This window comes from Bufo bufo, chromosome 9 (genome assembly GCF_905171765.1).
Source record: "Bufo bufo chromosome 9, aBufBuf1.1, whole genome shotgun sequence".
In the NCBI taxonomy this organism is placed as follows: Eukaryota; Metazoa; Chordata; class Amphibia; order Anura; family Bufonidae; genus Bufo; species Bufo bufo.
In genome coordinates this window covers 85,753,969-85,770,112 of record NC_053397.1, presented here as the reverse complement: position 1 = coordinate 85,770,112, position 16,144 = coordinate 85,753,969, and the positions used below count along the sequence as shown (strand labels likewise).

General features: G+C 42.3%; 1 protein-coding gene across 2 annotated transcripts in view; it reads right to left on the bottom strand.

Moving 5' to 3' along the window:
* NEK7 (NIMA related kinase 7) overlaps positions 1-16,144 on the bottom strand; it is a 132,469-nt gene that overhangs the window by 12,520 nt on the left and 103,805 nt on the right. For both annotated transcript variants that reach the window (XM_040407027.1, XM_040407028.1), the window contains one exon: positions 13,658-13,752. In XM_040407027.1, the coding sequence (XP_040262961.1) occupies positions 13,658-13,752 (95 nt within the window). The remainder of the gene's footprint in view (positions 1-13,657; positions 13,753-16,144) is intronic.

The window sequence follows — 16,144 nt, the reverse complement described above, 5'->3', positions numbered from 1 at the left end:
ATTACACTCCAGAAATACATCCAGGCCCCTTTTGAATTCCTTTATTGTACTCACCATCACCACCTCCTCAGGCAGAGAGTTCCATAGTCTCACTGCTCTTACCGTAAAGAACCCTTTTCTATGTTTGTGTACAAACCTTCTTTCCTCCAAACGCAGAGGATGTCCCCTCGTCACAGTCACAGTCCAGGGGATAAATAGATGATGGGATAGATCTCTGTACTGCCCCCTGATATATTTATACATATTAATTAGATCTCCCCTCAGTCGTCTTTTTTCTAACGTGAATAACCCTAATTTTGATAATCTTTCAGGGTACTGTAGTTGCCCCATTCCAGTTATTACTTTAGTTGCCCTCCTCTGGACCCTCTCCCGCTCTGCTATGTCTGCCTTGTTTACAGGAGCCCAGAACTGTGCACAGTACTCCATGTGTGGTCTGACTAATGATTTGTAAAGTGGTAGGAATATGTTCTTATCACGGGCATCTATGCCCCTTCTGATGCAACCCATTATCTTATTGGCCTTGGCAGCAGCTGCCTGTCACTGGTTTTGCAGCTTAGTTTGCTGTTTATTAAAATTCCTAATCCTTTTCCATGTCAGTGTTACCGAGTGTTTTATCATTTAGTATGTACGGGTGACTTGCATTATTCCTTCCCATGTGCATAACCTTACATTTGTCAGTGTTAAACCTCATCTGCCACTTATCTGCCCAAGCCTCCAATCTATCCAGATCCCTCTGTAGCAGTATACTGTCCTCTTCAGTGTAAATTACTTTACACAGTTTAGTGTCATCTGCGAAAATTGATACTTTACTATGCAAGCCTTCTACGAGATCATTAATAAATATATTGGAAAATAGGGCCCAATACTGACCCCTGAGGTACCCCACTAGTGACAGTGACCCAATCTGAGTGTGTACCGTTAATAACCACCCTCTGTTTTCTATCATTGAGCCAGTTACTTACCCACATACAGACGTTTTCTCCCAGTCCGAGCATTCTCATTTTATATACTAACCTTTTATGCGGTACAGTGTCAAATGCTTTGGAGAAGTCCAGATATACCACATCCATTGATTCGCCGCTGTCAAGTCTAGAACTTACCTCCTCGTAGAAACTGATTAAATTAGTTTGGCATGACCGATCCCTCACGAAGCCATGCTGATATGGCGTAATTTGCTTATTTCCGTTGAGATGCTCTAAGATAGCATCTCTCAGAAAACCTTCAAACAGTTTACCCACAACAGATGTTAAACTTACCGGCCTATAGTTTCCAGGCTCTGTTTTTGGACCCTTTTTGAATATTGGCACCACATTTGCCATGCGCCAATCCTGTGGAACATTCCCTGTCAGTATAGAGTCCGCAAATATCAGAAATAAGGGTCTGGCTATGACATTACTTAATTCCCTTAGGATACGGGGGTGTATGCCATCCGGTCCTGGCGATTTGTCTATTTTAATCTTTTACATCACCATGTAAAAACAATACTTATTTTAATAAACCTAGTCAAATAACAATACCCATTGTGTTGTTTGACTCCGGCAGGCAGTTCCATTGCCTGAACTGCCTGCCTGATCATGCAAAACGCATGTAATTTTTTCTGACTGATCAGCCATTTTTCAGACTGATCAGCCATTTTTCAGACTTATCAGGACCCTGATCAGTCTGAAAAATGCATTGCAATACCGGATCAGTTTTTTTCCGGTGTCATCCAGGCAAAACGGATCCGGTATTTTTTTTTTATTTACATTTTTAAAGGTCTGCACATGTGCAGACCGGAATACCGGATCCGTCAATGTGGCAATTCGAATGGCGGATCCGGCACTAATACATTCCTATGGAACAAAATGCCGGTTCTGGCATTCAGGCAAGTGTTCAGTTTTTTTGGCCGGAGATAAAACCGCAGCATGCTGCGGTATTACCTCCTTCCTGAAAAGTCAAAAAGACTGAACTGAAGACATCCTGATGCATCCTGAACGGATTGCTCTCCATTCAGAATGCATTAGGATAAAACTGATAAGTTATTTTCCGGTATAGAGCCCCTAGGACGGAACTCAGCGCCGGAAAAGAAAAACGCTAGTGTCAAAGTACCCCAATAAAAGTGTCCAGGCAGACAAGGTGCACAGGTAACGTGCGTATTATTTCACTATTTGATGTCATGTACAGTACAGACCAAAAGTTTGGACACACCTTCTCATTCAAAGAGTTTTCTTTATCTTCATGACTATGAAAATTGTAGATTCACACTGAAGGCATCAAAACTATGAATTAACACATGTGGAATTATATACATAACAAACAAGTGTGAAACAACTGAAAATATGTCATATTCTAGGTTCTTCAAAGTAGCCACCTTTTGCTTTGATTACTGCTTTGCACACTCTTGGCATTCTCTTCATGAGCTTCAAGAGGTAGTCCCCTGAAATGGTTTTCACTTCACAGGTGTGCCCTGTCAGGTTTAATAAGTGGGATTTCTTGCCTTATAAATGGGGTTGGGACCATCAGTTGCGTTTAGGAGAAGTCAGGTGGATACACAGCTGATAGTCCTACTGAATAGACTGTTAGAATTTGTATTATGGCAAGAAAAAAGCAGCTAAGTAAAGAAAAACGAGTGGCCATCATTACTTTAAGAAACGAAGGTCAGTCAGTCAGCTGAAAAATTGGGAAAACTTTGAAAGTAAGGGCTATTTGACCATGAAGGAGAGCGATGGGGTTCTGCGCCAGATGAGCTGGCCTCCACAGTCACCGGACCTGAACCCAATCGAGATGGTTTGGGGTGAGCTGGACCGCAGAGTCAAGGCAAAAGGGCCAACAAGTGCCAAGCATCTCTGGGAACTCCTTCAAGACTGTTGGAAGACCATTTCAGGGGACTACCTCTTGAAGCTCATCAAGAGAATGCCAAGAGTGTGCAAAGCAGTAATCAAAGCAAAAGGTGGCTACTTTGAAGAACCTAGAATATGACATATTTTCAGTTGTTTCACACTTGTTTGTTCTGTATATAATTCCACATGTGTTAATTCATAGTTTTGATGCCTTCATAGTCATGAAAATAAAGAAAACTCTTTGAATGAGAAGGTGTGTCCAAACTTTTGGTCTGTACTGCATATCATATTTGAAGTCCTTTAGTAGCATTCAATTGTCCGTATTTAGAACTGGATGTGCATTGGATTTATTTGTCCTGCACAAGGTCCTTATTGTATACAATACTTGTTTAATAAAATTATTTCTTTTACTTGATGGTGTGCAACATTGTATACGTTTTTCATTTAATGGTCTATTACCGTGGCTGGCACTCCGTTTATATCAGAAGTGTGCCCCCTAGCTGCTTTTTGACATTGGAACTGAAGATTTGTCGGGAGAACGTCCAGTTCGGATAAACGACTGGTTTTCCTAAAGCTGTTTCACTGTATAGTCTGAAAAAGTATCCCTCTAAAGGTGCAGCATAATGGCCATATAAAGCAATGACTAATCTCATAAATAAGTTTAAGGCAATGGAGCCAAGAAACAAAACTTTAATCTGCCATCTATAGGTTCCAGTTAAATATTTTTTCCAAGAGAGCTCCTACTGCCAGCCATGCACAGAACGCTTTAGCGCGGCTCTTTCCAATCGCTTCCTTGCTATTCCCGAAATCCCACTGCCTAGCAGTGCCTTGCAGGGCGCTTCTGTCAGTGAACAGGTTAATGTCACACGTTGTAGGTGGGAAGGGAGGAAAAAAATAAAAAAATAAAATAACACGCAGAACGTCCCCCGGAGGAGCCAACCGCGACTAGTATATTTTCATGCATCTCCTGCTTTGACAGATGAAAAATGTCAACTGTCCTGTTTTTATTTTGAAGCTTTATGCACTATTCATCTGCTTCATTAGTGTATCTTCCCGACTTCTCTCTGACAGCTGCTCTCTCCCTCTACCTCCCCCTCCCTCCCTCCTCTCCACCTCACCACCCCCCCTTTTTATTTCTCCTCTCGGCAGCTGAATTTTTCAGGCTAATTTGATCTTGCACACTGAGCCGATCTTGGGGAATGATTGACTTGCTCTCCTGACCTCGCGGCCTGATTAGTATTCCTGGGGTGTCGTGGAAGGACAGGATCCCACTGTCTGTCTTTAAGGCTGGTGGCAGTCTTTCTCCCTTCTCTTTTGCTTTCTCTCCCCATGCTGTGCTGAAAAGCCACCAACTTACAACCTTGTCAAGAATCTAGTAGCTGTGCTTAACAATAAGACAAAGGGAAAAAATAGCATGTAATATCTATTTTGGCATGTAAGGTCTGTGTATTAAAAGAAAATCGTTTCCTTATTAATTGGGCTCACCTTGTTTGCATATCAATTAAAAAAGAAAGAAAAAAAATAAATTGGCAGGCCTAATTTAACTGCAAAAAAAAAAAGCACTTTGCAATTTATTTTCTGCCACTTGATCCTCATTAATTCCATTGCTGCATTAAGTTGAATAGATTTTATATCTTAAGGTGTATCATAATTTGCCTGAGTGCAAAGTGCAATTTTGGAAACTGTGACCTGGATTGTACATTGGTTATAATGCATTATTAAGCAAGAATAAAAAATAAAAAAAAGATCAGGCATATTGCTAATACGTTGTAATCTAAGCCAAAGAATCAACCAACTGCACTGAAGGCCTAATTCAAGAACAGGCAATTAATGAAGATTAAAGAAGGCTTAAAAGCAAAGGTACTCCGCTACATGGGTCAATTAGACTACAATTGCAGAATTAAACATTTCCACATTTGTAAAGGCAAGCACTTTATCCGGTGACCGGCCATAGACACACCGCCCTACCTGTCATACAGCAGCTTCTTACAGATGTTCTTCAGCCAAGATTGTTTTCATGTAACATTAAACAGGACCTTTCATGGAGTTTGCTTAGTTTAATTAAATACCTTTCCTTGCCGGGTACCCTGCCACCCTGCCTGTTTTTTTCAAATATCGCTTGTACGCCCCACCGTGCCCCCCTGCTGTTTTCCCGCCCAGTATGTTAATACTGAGCATCAGTACAGGGAGGAGGAGATGCCAGGGTTTCTCAAGGGGTGTCTCCTTCTCCCTGGCTGTGCCGCGGTCCAATCACAGCGGAGAGCATCACAGCCAGGGAGAAGGAGACGGCAAAGAAAGGTATTTAATTAAACTAAAAAAAGGTCCTCTTTAATAGGCAGCATTCTTCAATGGCGTCCAGAATAAAAGCCAAAACTAGCGGTGTTGTTCTCATTAATAAATGGTACTTCTGGTGCCAAATGATCACAGTCAGTATTGCTGCGAGTCCTCTGAGGACACCAATCGATGACATAACTTAATGCATGTTTCAAGGGTGATCAGGAAGTTGTGGTATATTGTGTGTGTATATAGATCAAGACATTAGGTTTTCCTGCAATATACAGCCAGGTCCATAAATATTGGGACATCGACACAATTCTAACATTTTTGGCTCTATACACCACCGCAATGGATTTGAAATGAAAAACAAGATGTGCTTTAACTGCAGACTGTCAGCTTCAATTTGAGGGTATTTACATCCAAATCAGGTGAACGGTGTAGGAATTACAACAGTTTGCATATGTGCCTCCCACTTCTTAAGGGACCAAAAGTAATGGGACAATTGGCTTCTCAGCTGTTCCATGGCCAGGTGTGTGTTATTCCCTCATTAACCCAATTACAATGAGCAGGTAAAAGGTCCAGAGTTCATACCTAGTGTGCCATTTGCATTTGGAATCTGTTGCTGTCAACTCTCAAGAGGAAATCCAAAGAGCTGTCACTATCAGTGAAGCAAGCCATCATTAGATTGAAAAAACAAAATAAACCCATCAGAGAGATAGCAAAAACAACTGTTTGGAACATTCTTAAAAAGAAGGAACGCATCGGTGAGCTCAGCAACACCAAAAGAGCCGGAAGACCGCAGAAAACAACTGTGGTGGATGACCAAAGAATTCTTTCCCTGTTGAAGAAAACACCCTTCACAACAGTTGGCCAGATCAAGAACACTCTCCAGGAGGTAGGTGTATGTGTGTCAAAGTCAACAATCAAGAGAAGACTTCACCAGAGTGAATACAGAGGATTCACCACAAGATGTAAACCATTGGTGAGCCTCAAAAACAGGAAGGCCAGATTAGAGTTTGCCAAACGACATCTAAAAAAGCCTTCACAGAACTGGAACAACATCCTATGCACAGATGAGACCAAGATCAACTTATACCAGTGATGGGAAGAGAAGAGTATGGAGAAGGAAAGGAACTGCTCATGAACCTAAGCATACCACCTCATCAGTGAAGCATGGTGGTGGTAGTGTCATGGCGTGGGCATGTATGGCTGCCAATGGAACTGGTTCTCTTGTATTTATTGATATGAATTCTGAAGTGTTTCGGGCAATATTATCTGCTCATATTCAGCCAAATGCTTCAGAACTCATTGGACGGCGCTTCACAGTGCAGATGGACAATGACCCAAAGCATACTGCAAAAGCAACCAAAGAGTTTAAGGGAAAGAAGTGGAATGTTATGGCCAAGTCAATCACGTGACCTGAATCTGATTGAGCATGCATTTCACTTGCTGAAGAAAAAACTGAAGGGAAAATGCCCCAAGAACAAGCAGGAACTAAAGACAGTTGCAGTAGAGGCCTGGCAGAGCATCACCAGGGATGAAACCCAGCGTCTGGTGATGTCTATGTGCTCCAGACTTCAGGCTGTAATTGACTGCAAGGGATTTGCAACCAAGTATTAAAAAGTGAAAGTTTGATTTATGGTTATTATTCTGTCCCATTACTTTTGGTTCCTTAACAAGTGGGAGGCACATCTGCAAACTGTTGTAATTCCTACACCGTTCACCTGATTTGCATGTAAATACCTCAAATTAAGGCTGACAGTCTGCAGTTAAAGTACATCTTGTTTGTTTCATTTCAAATCCATTGTGGAGGTGTATAGAGCCAAAAATGTTAGAATTGTGTCGATGTCCCAATATTTGTGGACCTGACTATAGGTTCTTGTTTCAAGTAGGATGATTGATACACAACACACAGAACATATACCGATACATACATGTGTAATATTGTGGGACTACATGGGGAAAAGACAGCACGTTTTTGAATACTATTACGCTGCTTTCGTGCCTTTTCTTCTTCTTTGAGCTTTACCTGTCACTTGCCAAGTCCTACTAGTTCAGAGTACAGCCGGGTCTGTACAAAACAGCACGTCAGCAATGGGTGTGACCCACGACATAGGATCTGTCACAGGGCATGAGATCCAGTCCAGAACACATATTAGATGTACTGTGCTTGTGAGTGTATATACACAACATATTGTGAACCGTCCGCAACCTGATTCTCTGAACCCAAGTTAATATAAGTGACGGGAGGAGGGACTCACTATTTACTGGAGTGTAAACTTTTAAGCACTGCTCCCCTTGAGAGGTCCTCTTTAATTTTAAGTATCAATGATCCCCACAAATGGATGCTCTATAGTCTACAAAACCTCACCCAGCACTGAATGCTTCTGGAACACCGATCACCATATATACCAATGGGGATCGACCAATATAGATTTTTTAGAGCCGATAGCTGATAACTTATACCAATATTCTGTGCATTTTCATTTTTGAGAAAAATCTTTTTAACCCCTTAAGGACCGGGCTCATTTTCACCTTAAGGACCAGGCCATTTTTTGCAAATCTGACCAGTGTCACTTTAAGTGCTCATAACTTTAAAACGCTTTGACTTATCCAGGCCATTCTGAGATTGTTTTTTCGTCACATATTGTACTTCATGACACTGGTAAAATGAAGTCAAAAAAATTATTTTTTTTGCACAAAAAAATACCTAATTTACCAAAAATTTGAAAAAAATTAGCAAATTTCAAAGTTTCAGTTTCTCTACTTCTGTAATACATAGTAATACCCCAAAAAATTGTGATGACTTTACATTCCCCATATGTCTACTTCATGTTTGAATTGTTTTGGGAATGATATTTTATTTTTTGGGGATGTTATAAGGCTTAGAAGTTTAGAAGCAAATCTTGAAATTTTTCAGAAATTTACAAAAACTCAATTTTTAGCGACCAGTTCAGGTCTGAAGTCACTTTGCGAGGCTTACATAATAGAAACCACCCAAAAATGACCCCATCTAAGAAACTACACCCCTCAAGGTATTCAAAACTGATTTTGCATACAATGTTAACCCTTTAGGTGTTGCACAAGAGTTATTGGCAAATGGGGAGGAAATTTGAGAATTTCATATTTTTGTCAAATTTTTCATTTTAACCCATTTTTTCCACTAACAAAGCAAGGGTTAACAGCCAAACAAGATTGTATCTTTATTGCCCTGACTCTGCCGTTTACAGAAACACCCAATATGTGACCGTAAACTACTGTACGGCCACACAGCGGGGCGTAGAGGGAAAGGTGCGCCGTTTGGTTTTTGGAAGGCTGATTTTTATGGACTGGTTTTTTGACACCATGTCCCATTTGAAGCCCCCTGATGCACCCCTAGAGGAGAAACTCCCTAAAAGTGACCCCATCTAAGAAACTACACCCCTCAAGGTATTCAAAACTGATTTTACATACGTCGTTAACCCTTTAGGTGTTGCACAAGAGTTATTGGCAAATGGGGATGAAATTTGAGAATTTCATTTTTTTGCCTAATTTTCAATTTTAACCCATTTTTTCCACTAACAAAGCAAGGGTTAACAGCCAAACAAGATTGTATCTTTATTGCCCTGACTCTGCCGTTTACAGAAACACCCCATATGTGGCCGTAAACTACTGTACGGGCACACAGTAGGGCGTAGAGTGAAAGGTGCGCGGTTTGGTTTTTGGAAGCCAGATTTTGCTGGACTGTTTTTTTGACACCATGTCCCATTTGAATCCCCCCTGATGCACCCCTAGATTAGAAATTCCATAAAAGTGACCCCATCTAAGAAACTACACCCCTCAAGGTATTCAAAACTGATTTTACAAACTTTGTTAACCCTTTAGGTGTTGCACAAGATTTAATGGAAAATAGAGACACAATTTCAAAATTTCACATTTTTGGCAGATTTTCCATTTTAATATTTTTTTTCCAGTTACAAAGCAAGGGTTAACAGCCAAACAAAACTCAATATTTATGGCCCTTATTCTGTAGTTTACAGAAACACCCCATATGTGGTCGTAAACTGCTGTACGGGCACACGGCAGGGTGCAGAAGGAAAGGAATTCCATACGGTCTCTGGAAGGCAGGTTTTGCTGGACAGTTTTTTTTGACACCATGTCCCATTTGAAGCCCCCCTGATGCACCCCTAGAGTAAAAACTCCAAAAAAGTGACTCCATTTTAGAAACTACGGGATAGGGTGGCAGTTTTGTTGGTACTAGTTTAGGGTACATATGATTTTTGGTTGCTCTATATTACACTTTTTGTGCAGCAAGGTAACAAGAAATAGCTTTTTTGGCACGTTTTTTTTTTTTGTTATTTACAACATTCATCTGACAGGTTAGATCATGTGGTATTTTTATAGAGCAGGTTGTCGCGGACGCGGAGATACCTAATATGTATACTTTTTTTTTTATTTATGTAAGTTTTATACAATAACTTCATTTTTAAAACCAAAAAAATGTTTTAGTGTCTCCATATTCTAAGAGCCATAGTTTTTTCAGTTTTTGGGCGATTATCTTGAGTAGGGTCTCATTTTTTGCAGGATGAGATGACGGTTTGATTGGCACTATTTTGGGGTGCATATGACTTTTTGATCGCTTGCTATTACACTTTTTGTGACGTAAGATGGCAAAAAATGGCTTTTTTTACACTGTTTTTATTTTTATTTTTTTACGGTGGTCATCTGAGGGATTAGGTCATGTGATATTTTTATAGAGCCGGTCCATACGGACGCGGCGATACCTAATATGTATACTTTTTTTTTTATTTATGTAAGTTTTACAGAATGAGTTCATTTTTGAAAAAAAAAAAAATCATGTTTTAGTGTCTCCATAGTCTAATAGCCATAGTTTTTTCAGCTTTTGGGCGATTATCTTGAGTAGGGTCTCATTTTTTGCGGGATGAGATGACGGTTTGATTGGTACTATTTTGGCGTACATGCGACTTTTTTGATCACTTTTATTACCTTTTTTGGGAAGTAAGGTGGGCAAAATTTCAATTTTCTCATAGTTTTTATTTTTTTTATTTTTATGGCGTTCACCGTGCGGGGAAAGTAACATGACCGTTTTATAGATCAGGTCGTTACGGACGCGGCGATACCTAATATGTGTAGTTTATTTTATTTTTTTAATTTCTATTCAGTGATAAATGTTTTTTTTTTAATCTTAACTTTTTTCACTTTTTTTTACATTTTTGTGACCCAGACCCACTTGGTTCTTGAAGATCCAGTGGGTCTGGTGTCTGTATAATACAGTACAGAACAATATATATTGTTCTGTACTGTATTTTACTTACACTGAACAGATCTGTGCTTTTAGCACAGATCTGTTCAGCACCATGGACAGCAGGACGCCTGAGCAGGCGTCCTGTTGCCATGGGAACCCTCCCCGTCTGCTCAGAACTTCGCAGACGGGGAAGGGTAAGCACGGGGCTGAGGTGGGCTCTCTCCCTCTCCATCGGGGGGCTGCAAAGGCACAGCAGCCCCCCGATGGAGAGGGAGGGAGCTCCCTGACCGATGACAGTTAACTTTTTCCATACAGCGGTCCGTACGGACCGCGGTATGGAAAGGGTTAAACGGCTGACATCTTCACAGATGTCAGCCGTTTATACCAGGGTGCCAGCAATGTGCTGGCACCCTGGTACAACCACTAGAAGCCAACGATCGTTCATGGGAGGCGGGCGGGGGATCGCGATCCCGCCTGCCGCACCGCCCGCCTCCCGCAACGCCCCCACCGCCTGCGACACCCCCCCCGCACCACCCTCCGGCATAAAATCGTGCAGGGGTGCAGGGGGGGTGAAAAATATTTATTTTAGCCACTCTAAAGTTTCTGATCCCCGCGGTCAGGGACCGCGGCGATCAGAAACTGCAAAAAGCGCAGCAAACCGCAGGTCTGAATTGACCTGCGGTTTGCTGCGATCGCCGATACGGGGGGGTCAAATGCCCCCCCCCCCCGCAATTGTTACGGGATGCCGGCTGAATGATTTCAGCCGAAATCCCGTTCCAATTAACCCCTGGGGCGCCGGAATACAGATTTTAAGTCAGGACGTACCGGTACGTCCTGGGTCCTTAAGGACTCGGGAAATAGGGCGTACCGGTACGTCCTAGGTCCTTAAGGGGTAATTCTGTTACGGTGTTCACCACATAGGAGATTTTTTAAATATTTTAAAGGGAGTCTGTCACCTACATAACATGTTTTAAACTGATGATATAGCTCTGTGGGAGGCAGATCCATAACACTGATGGTACCCATGTTTAGTTTTTCAGAGCCTCCAAAGTACCTAAAATTAAGTTTTAAAAATATGCAAATTACCTATCGCAAGTGCCCAGTGCTCCCCGCCTTACTTGCTCCTGACTCCTCCCCTCTGTATCGTCCGGCCAGCCCTGTATCCTTGCTGGGTTATTTTCGTCTGCATTCATAATCCAGAGCCTGTGCGCTTTCCGCCGGTGTACGTAACTGGCGCATGTGCACGGCATATCAGTATGCCTCTGCCCACAGTGGGCAATGTACTGCGCATGCCCGGACCCGGCGGTGAAGCGAACAGGCACTAGATTATGAATGGTATGAATGGAGATGAGAATGACGCCGCAAGGATACAGGGCTGGCCGGACGATACAGAGGGGAGGAGTCAGGAGCAAGTAAGGCGGGGAGCACTGGGCACTTGCGATAGGTAATTTGCATATTTTTAAAACTTCATTTTAGGTACTTTGGAGGCTCTGAAAAACTAAACATGGGTACCATCAGTGTTATGGATCTGCCTCCCACAGAGCTATATCATCAGTTTAAAACATGTTATGTAGGTGACAGACTCCCTTTAATAGTTTGGACTTTTCAGACTTGGCAATATATGTGATATGTTTATTGTTTATATGTAAAATTGGGAAAGGGGGTGATTTATACTTAATATTTTGGTGTTTTGTTTTTTTTTACTTTTTATTTAATAACTATTTCCCCCCTTAGGGGATAGAACCTGGGATCTTTTAATCCCTTGTCCTATTCACCCTAATAGAGCTCTATTAGGATGAATAGGACTTCACACTCTCCCTGCTGCCCTGTGCATATTACACACCGCAGCAGGGAGATTACTATGGCAGCCAGGGCTTCAGTAGTGTCCTGGCTGCCATGGTAACCGATCGGAGCCCTAGGATTACACTGCTGGGGCTCCGATCAGAAGCTGCCACTGCCTCCAATGAAGAGGAGGGGAGGGGACCCTGTGGCCACTGCCACCAGTGATTTTAATACTGGGGGGCAGGCGCACTGCGCCACCAATGATGATTAACGTTTAATACAGGAGACGGGTGTGTCGGCGCAGAATCACATAGCCGCCACCCTGCCTCTGACAGGGAACTGCGATCAGCGGCAGCAGTTAACCCCTCAGGTGCGGCACCTAAGGGGTTAACTGCTGCTGATCGCAGCTTCCTGTCATATACGCTGAGCACTGCCTCCTGCATTTGTATTAGATGTGATCATTGGTGGCGCAGTGCGCCTGCCCCTCCTCCTCCCATCTCTCCTCATTGGCAGCGCGGCACAGGGGGAGGGAGAGTGACTCCTTCTCCCTTGTGCTGCTGAGAGAACATGGCGTGCTGACAGCAGCGCGCTCATGTTCTGTGACCACACACTGGACGCATTATCGGCAAGGTTAGATAAAGATGCCGATAACGCGTCCAGTGTGTGGTCACAGAACATGAGCGCAGGGTGGCGGCTATGTGATTCTGCGCCGACACACCCGTCTCCTGTATTAAACATTAATCATCATTGGTGGCGCAGTGCGCCTGCCCCTCCTCCTCCCATCTCTCCTCATTGGCAGCGCGGCACAGGGGGGAGGGAGAGAGAGTGACTCCTTCTCCCTTGTGCTGCTGAGAGAACATGGCGTGCTGACAGCAGCGCGCTCATGTTCTGTGACCACACACTGGACGCGTTATCGGCAAGGTTAGATAACGATAACTTTGAAAATCGATCAATCCCTATACGCCAATAACCATAAGCCTTAAAAACCTACAAAAGTGGTCACTGACACCTATCTAGAGTCTAACCCACTTAAAGGGGTTGTCCCAAAAATATTCTGTAATGTTCAAACAAGCACCTGGAACTGAATGCTTTTGTATAGTGCCAACAACTTTGCTCTTTTACTTATTTCTCGGGCCACCTCACTGAAGTGATCGCACAGGCTAAGTTCAGTGCGTCAACTACCACCAGCTGTATCTACTGTTAGAAAGCTTTGTCAGTTACAGGAAGAGCTGCAGCAGAAAGGACACCCCCTGAGCAGCACCAGACTGCTCCTGGAGCGGCGATGTGGCTGCAAGCAGCTCGTCACCCCTGCAGCCAATCATTGGCTGGAGCGGCGCATGTGACCATGTTCATTGCCAGCTGGATGTACACAGAACAGGGACTGGAAGGTGGAGGACTGGAGCGGTGCGGAGCAGGAACTATCAATCTTCTGTTTCAGGGCCATGCTGCAGGCACTTGAGAATTTTATTTTTTACTGGAAAACCCCATTAAGCTATTATGGTCCATTGCAGGCACACATCTTTCTTTCAATTACCTCATAAAGTAGACATCCTAATGACCAAATATCAGACTTGAAGTTGTATCCGTTTTCATGTATCCTCTCTGGTGACATGTAATATGGGGTTCCCACTGTAAACAACAAATGAAGAGTGTGAGAGATAGACAGATATACTGGAAAGCATACCTAGAATTACACACACTAGCAAACATACAGTCTTTATGGGTTATATAAAAATGTCCATGCCTGTAGAAATATACACAAACCAACCCCAAATCCAAGGTTTACATTCAAGTAACTTTATTGTTATTGTGCCTTCAAAATATTTTTGAGGTTAAAGCAGGGGCAGACTTTGTGCTAAGTGACTGGGTGGCCCTGGAAAAAAAACTAAAAAAAGAGGTTCCATGTTGTAGGCAGATCCAAATTGACAAAAGACAGGACAACACAAGTAGGCAGGGACTACATGAATAAAACAAAATAAAGCCCCTATAGAATCAAACACCACAGTTCAGCACAAAATATTGCTACCCCTGCTAAGGACGGCGATACAGTTAAATCCAGCAGCAGTGGCCGTGCTCGCGGTGCCAGCCTTTGTGCACTCCCCATGGTCACGGTCACCAGAGAGGCTAGCATCTTCACTTAGTGTTCAAGCACGACCACCGCTGCTGGATTGCAGGGTGGTATTTACCCCTGGATAAGAGCAGTGTTTAATGTGATTGAAAAATGAATCCAGCCATCAAAAAAGGCGATAAGGACAATCACAATACATTAGTAAGTGTCTTGTAATAACTTTCTCTACATGATGAATGCCATTTGCTGAAGTGAGACAACCCCTTTAATTATACAAAAATTCCAAAAAGTATTCTAGAGGATTTCAGTGGACCAGTGCTAAGTATCTAGTAGGAAACACACTACTATAGAGGATATCTTATGTGTCTGAAGAACATTTACATCACATGTACGGATGTGGTTTACAGAACATTTCAGTAACATCATAAATAAGTCATACTATGGATCAACCAAGGAATAAAGTGCTGCTCACCATAAGGTTGATGTACATTATATTTACTATTACATATTGGTATAATGTCCATCAAGTAGACATACGGGACAAATTAGAGTGTAAACTTCCCACCCAGGACTCTGACTGACACTGGCGGACTCGGTCCTTTCATATATTACCTATTCACGCCAATAACATTATATTTCTTTATTTCCAGTGTAGCGATCACTGTACAGAAAGTGATCACTTCTGACAACTCCCTCTCATATTAAAAGGGTTTTTTCTGTAAGTGTAAGACTGAAAACCACTCATTCACGCTTATTAATAAAGCTGCACTCCGTACTACAGGTTATGGTCACCAAACTGGACTTCCTCCAACAGCTCCAAGTCAGAAGAGCAATTTCAGGTTCTCTTGCTTTTAGATGGTAGGAGAGAAGTGAGAAAACTACTCAGATTCTGGATGTGATTATACAATTAAGGGTCAAGTGCATAAATTATGTTCCTATCTGGCTACCAGCTCTAGCTGGTGAGGACCATGGGGGAGAGAAGGTTCCTAATATATGGAGGGTACAGAGGCGCAGAAGCTAAAGGAGTAAACAACTGCGGGAATTAAAAAGCTCTCGACTTTCTTTCCGAATGACTGAAGGAAATATTTGACACGTCTGGTGCCTCTGAATACACTGTGAAGACTCCCAGAGCTGAAAACTGAAGTTAGGAGCTTGGCAAAGTAGAACTGTAAAACCCTTTCTTACAATTAAGGGAATGTATCATGAGAAAATGACCTACTGCTTAAATCACATTTTTAGGTTTAATATTTTTTTTTACAATTTTTATTATTTTTTCATGTCACTACTGTGTATATATATATATTTTTTATGCATGTAATCCTGCAATTTTCGATCAGGTCACTAGGCTTAAAATATGTTAAGATTTTGTGTCTTTAGACACAACAGACAGGAGCTGACCCCATTGACTATAGAGAGCTTTCTAGTGCTATGGGACCTGGGCAGAGGTCAGGCGGGAGATGATAAACTGTGAGATTACCTATTGTGTTATCTATACAGAGGTGTTAATTGTTCTTGTATTTCTGCTTGTGGTAATAACCGCTACAGAAAAGTTACCTGTACAGAACACAAAATCATGACCTGTTAGACCTAATGGTCATTGTGAAAATTGTGGGATTATATGCAATAATAAATATATATATATATATATATAACCTAAAAAAAATATATAGGCAAAATGGGAGGCAGCACCGATTTAGAAATGAAGTAGCCGGGTGCATGCTCTGGGGACTGAAGCTTACCCAAATATAATGTGCAAAAAAAGAGCAGCACTCCAACGCAGGATAAAATAAGATCCAAGAAAATGTATTCACCCATGGTGTAGCGACGTTTCGGCTCTACAATTGAGCCTTTCTCAAGCTTGAGAAAGGCTCAATTGTAGAGCCGAAACATCGCATTACAGAAAAGGATAGGACTGTTCTATTAGGGGCCGGCCATTCCGCAAAATACTTAATG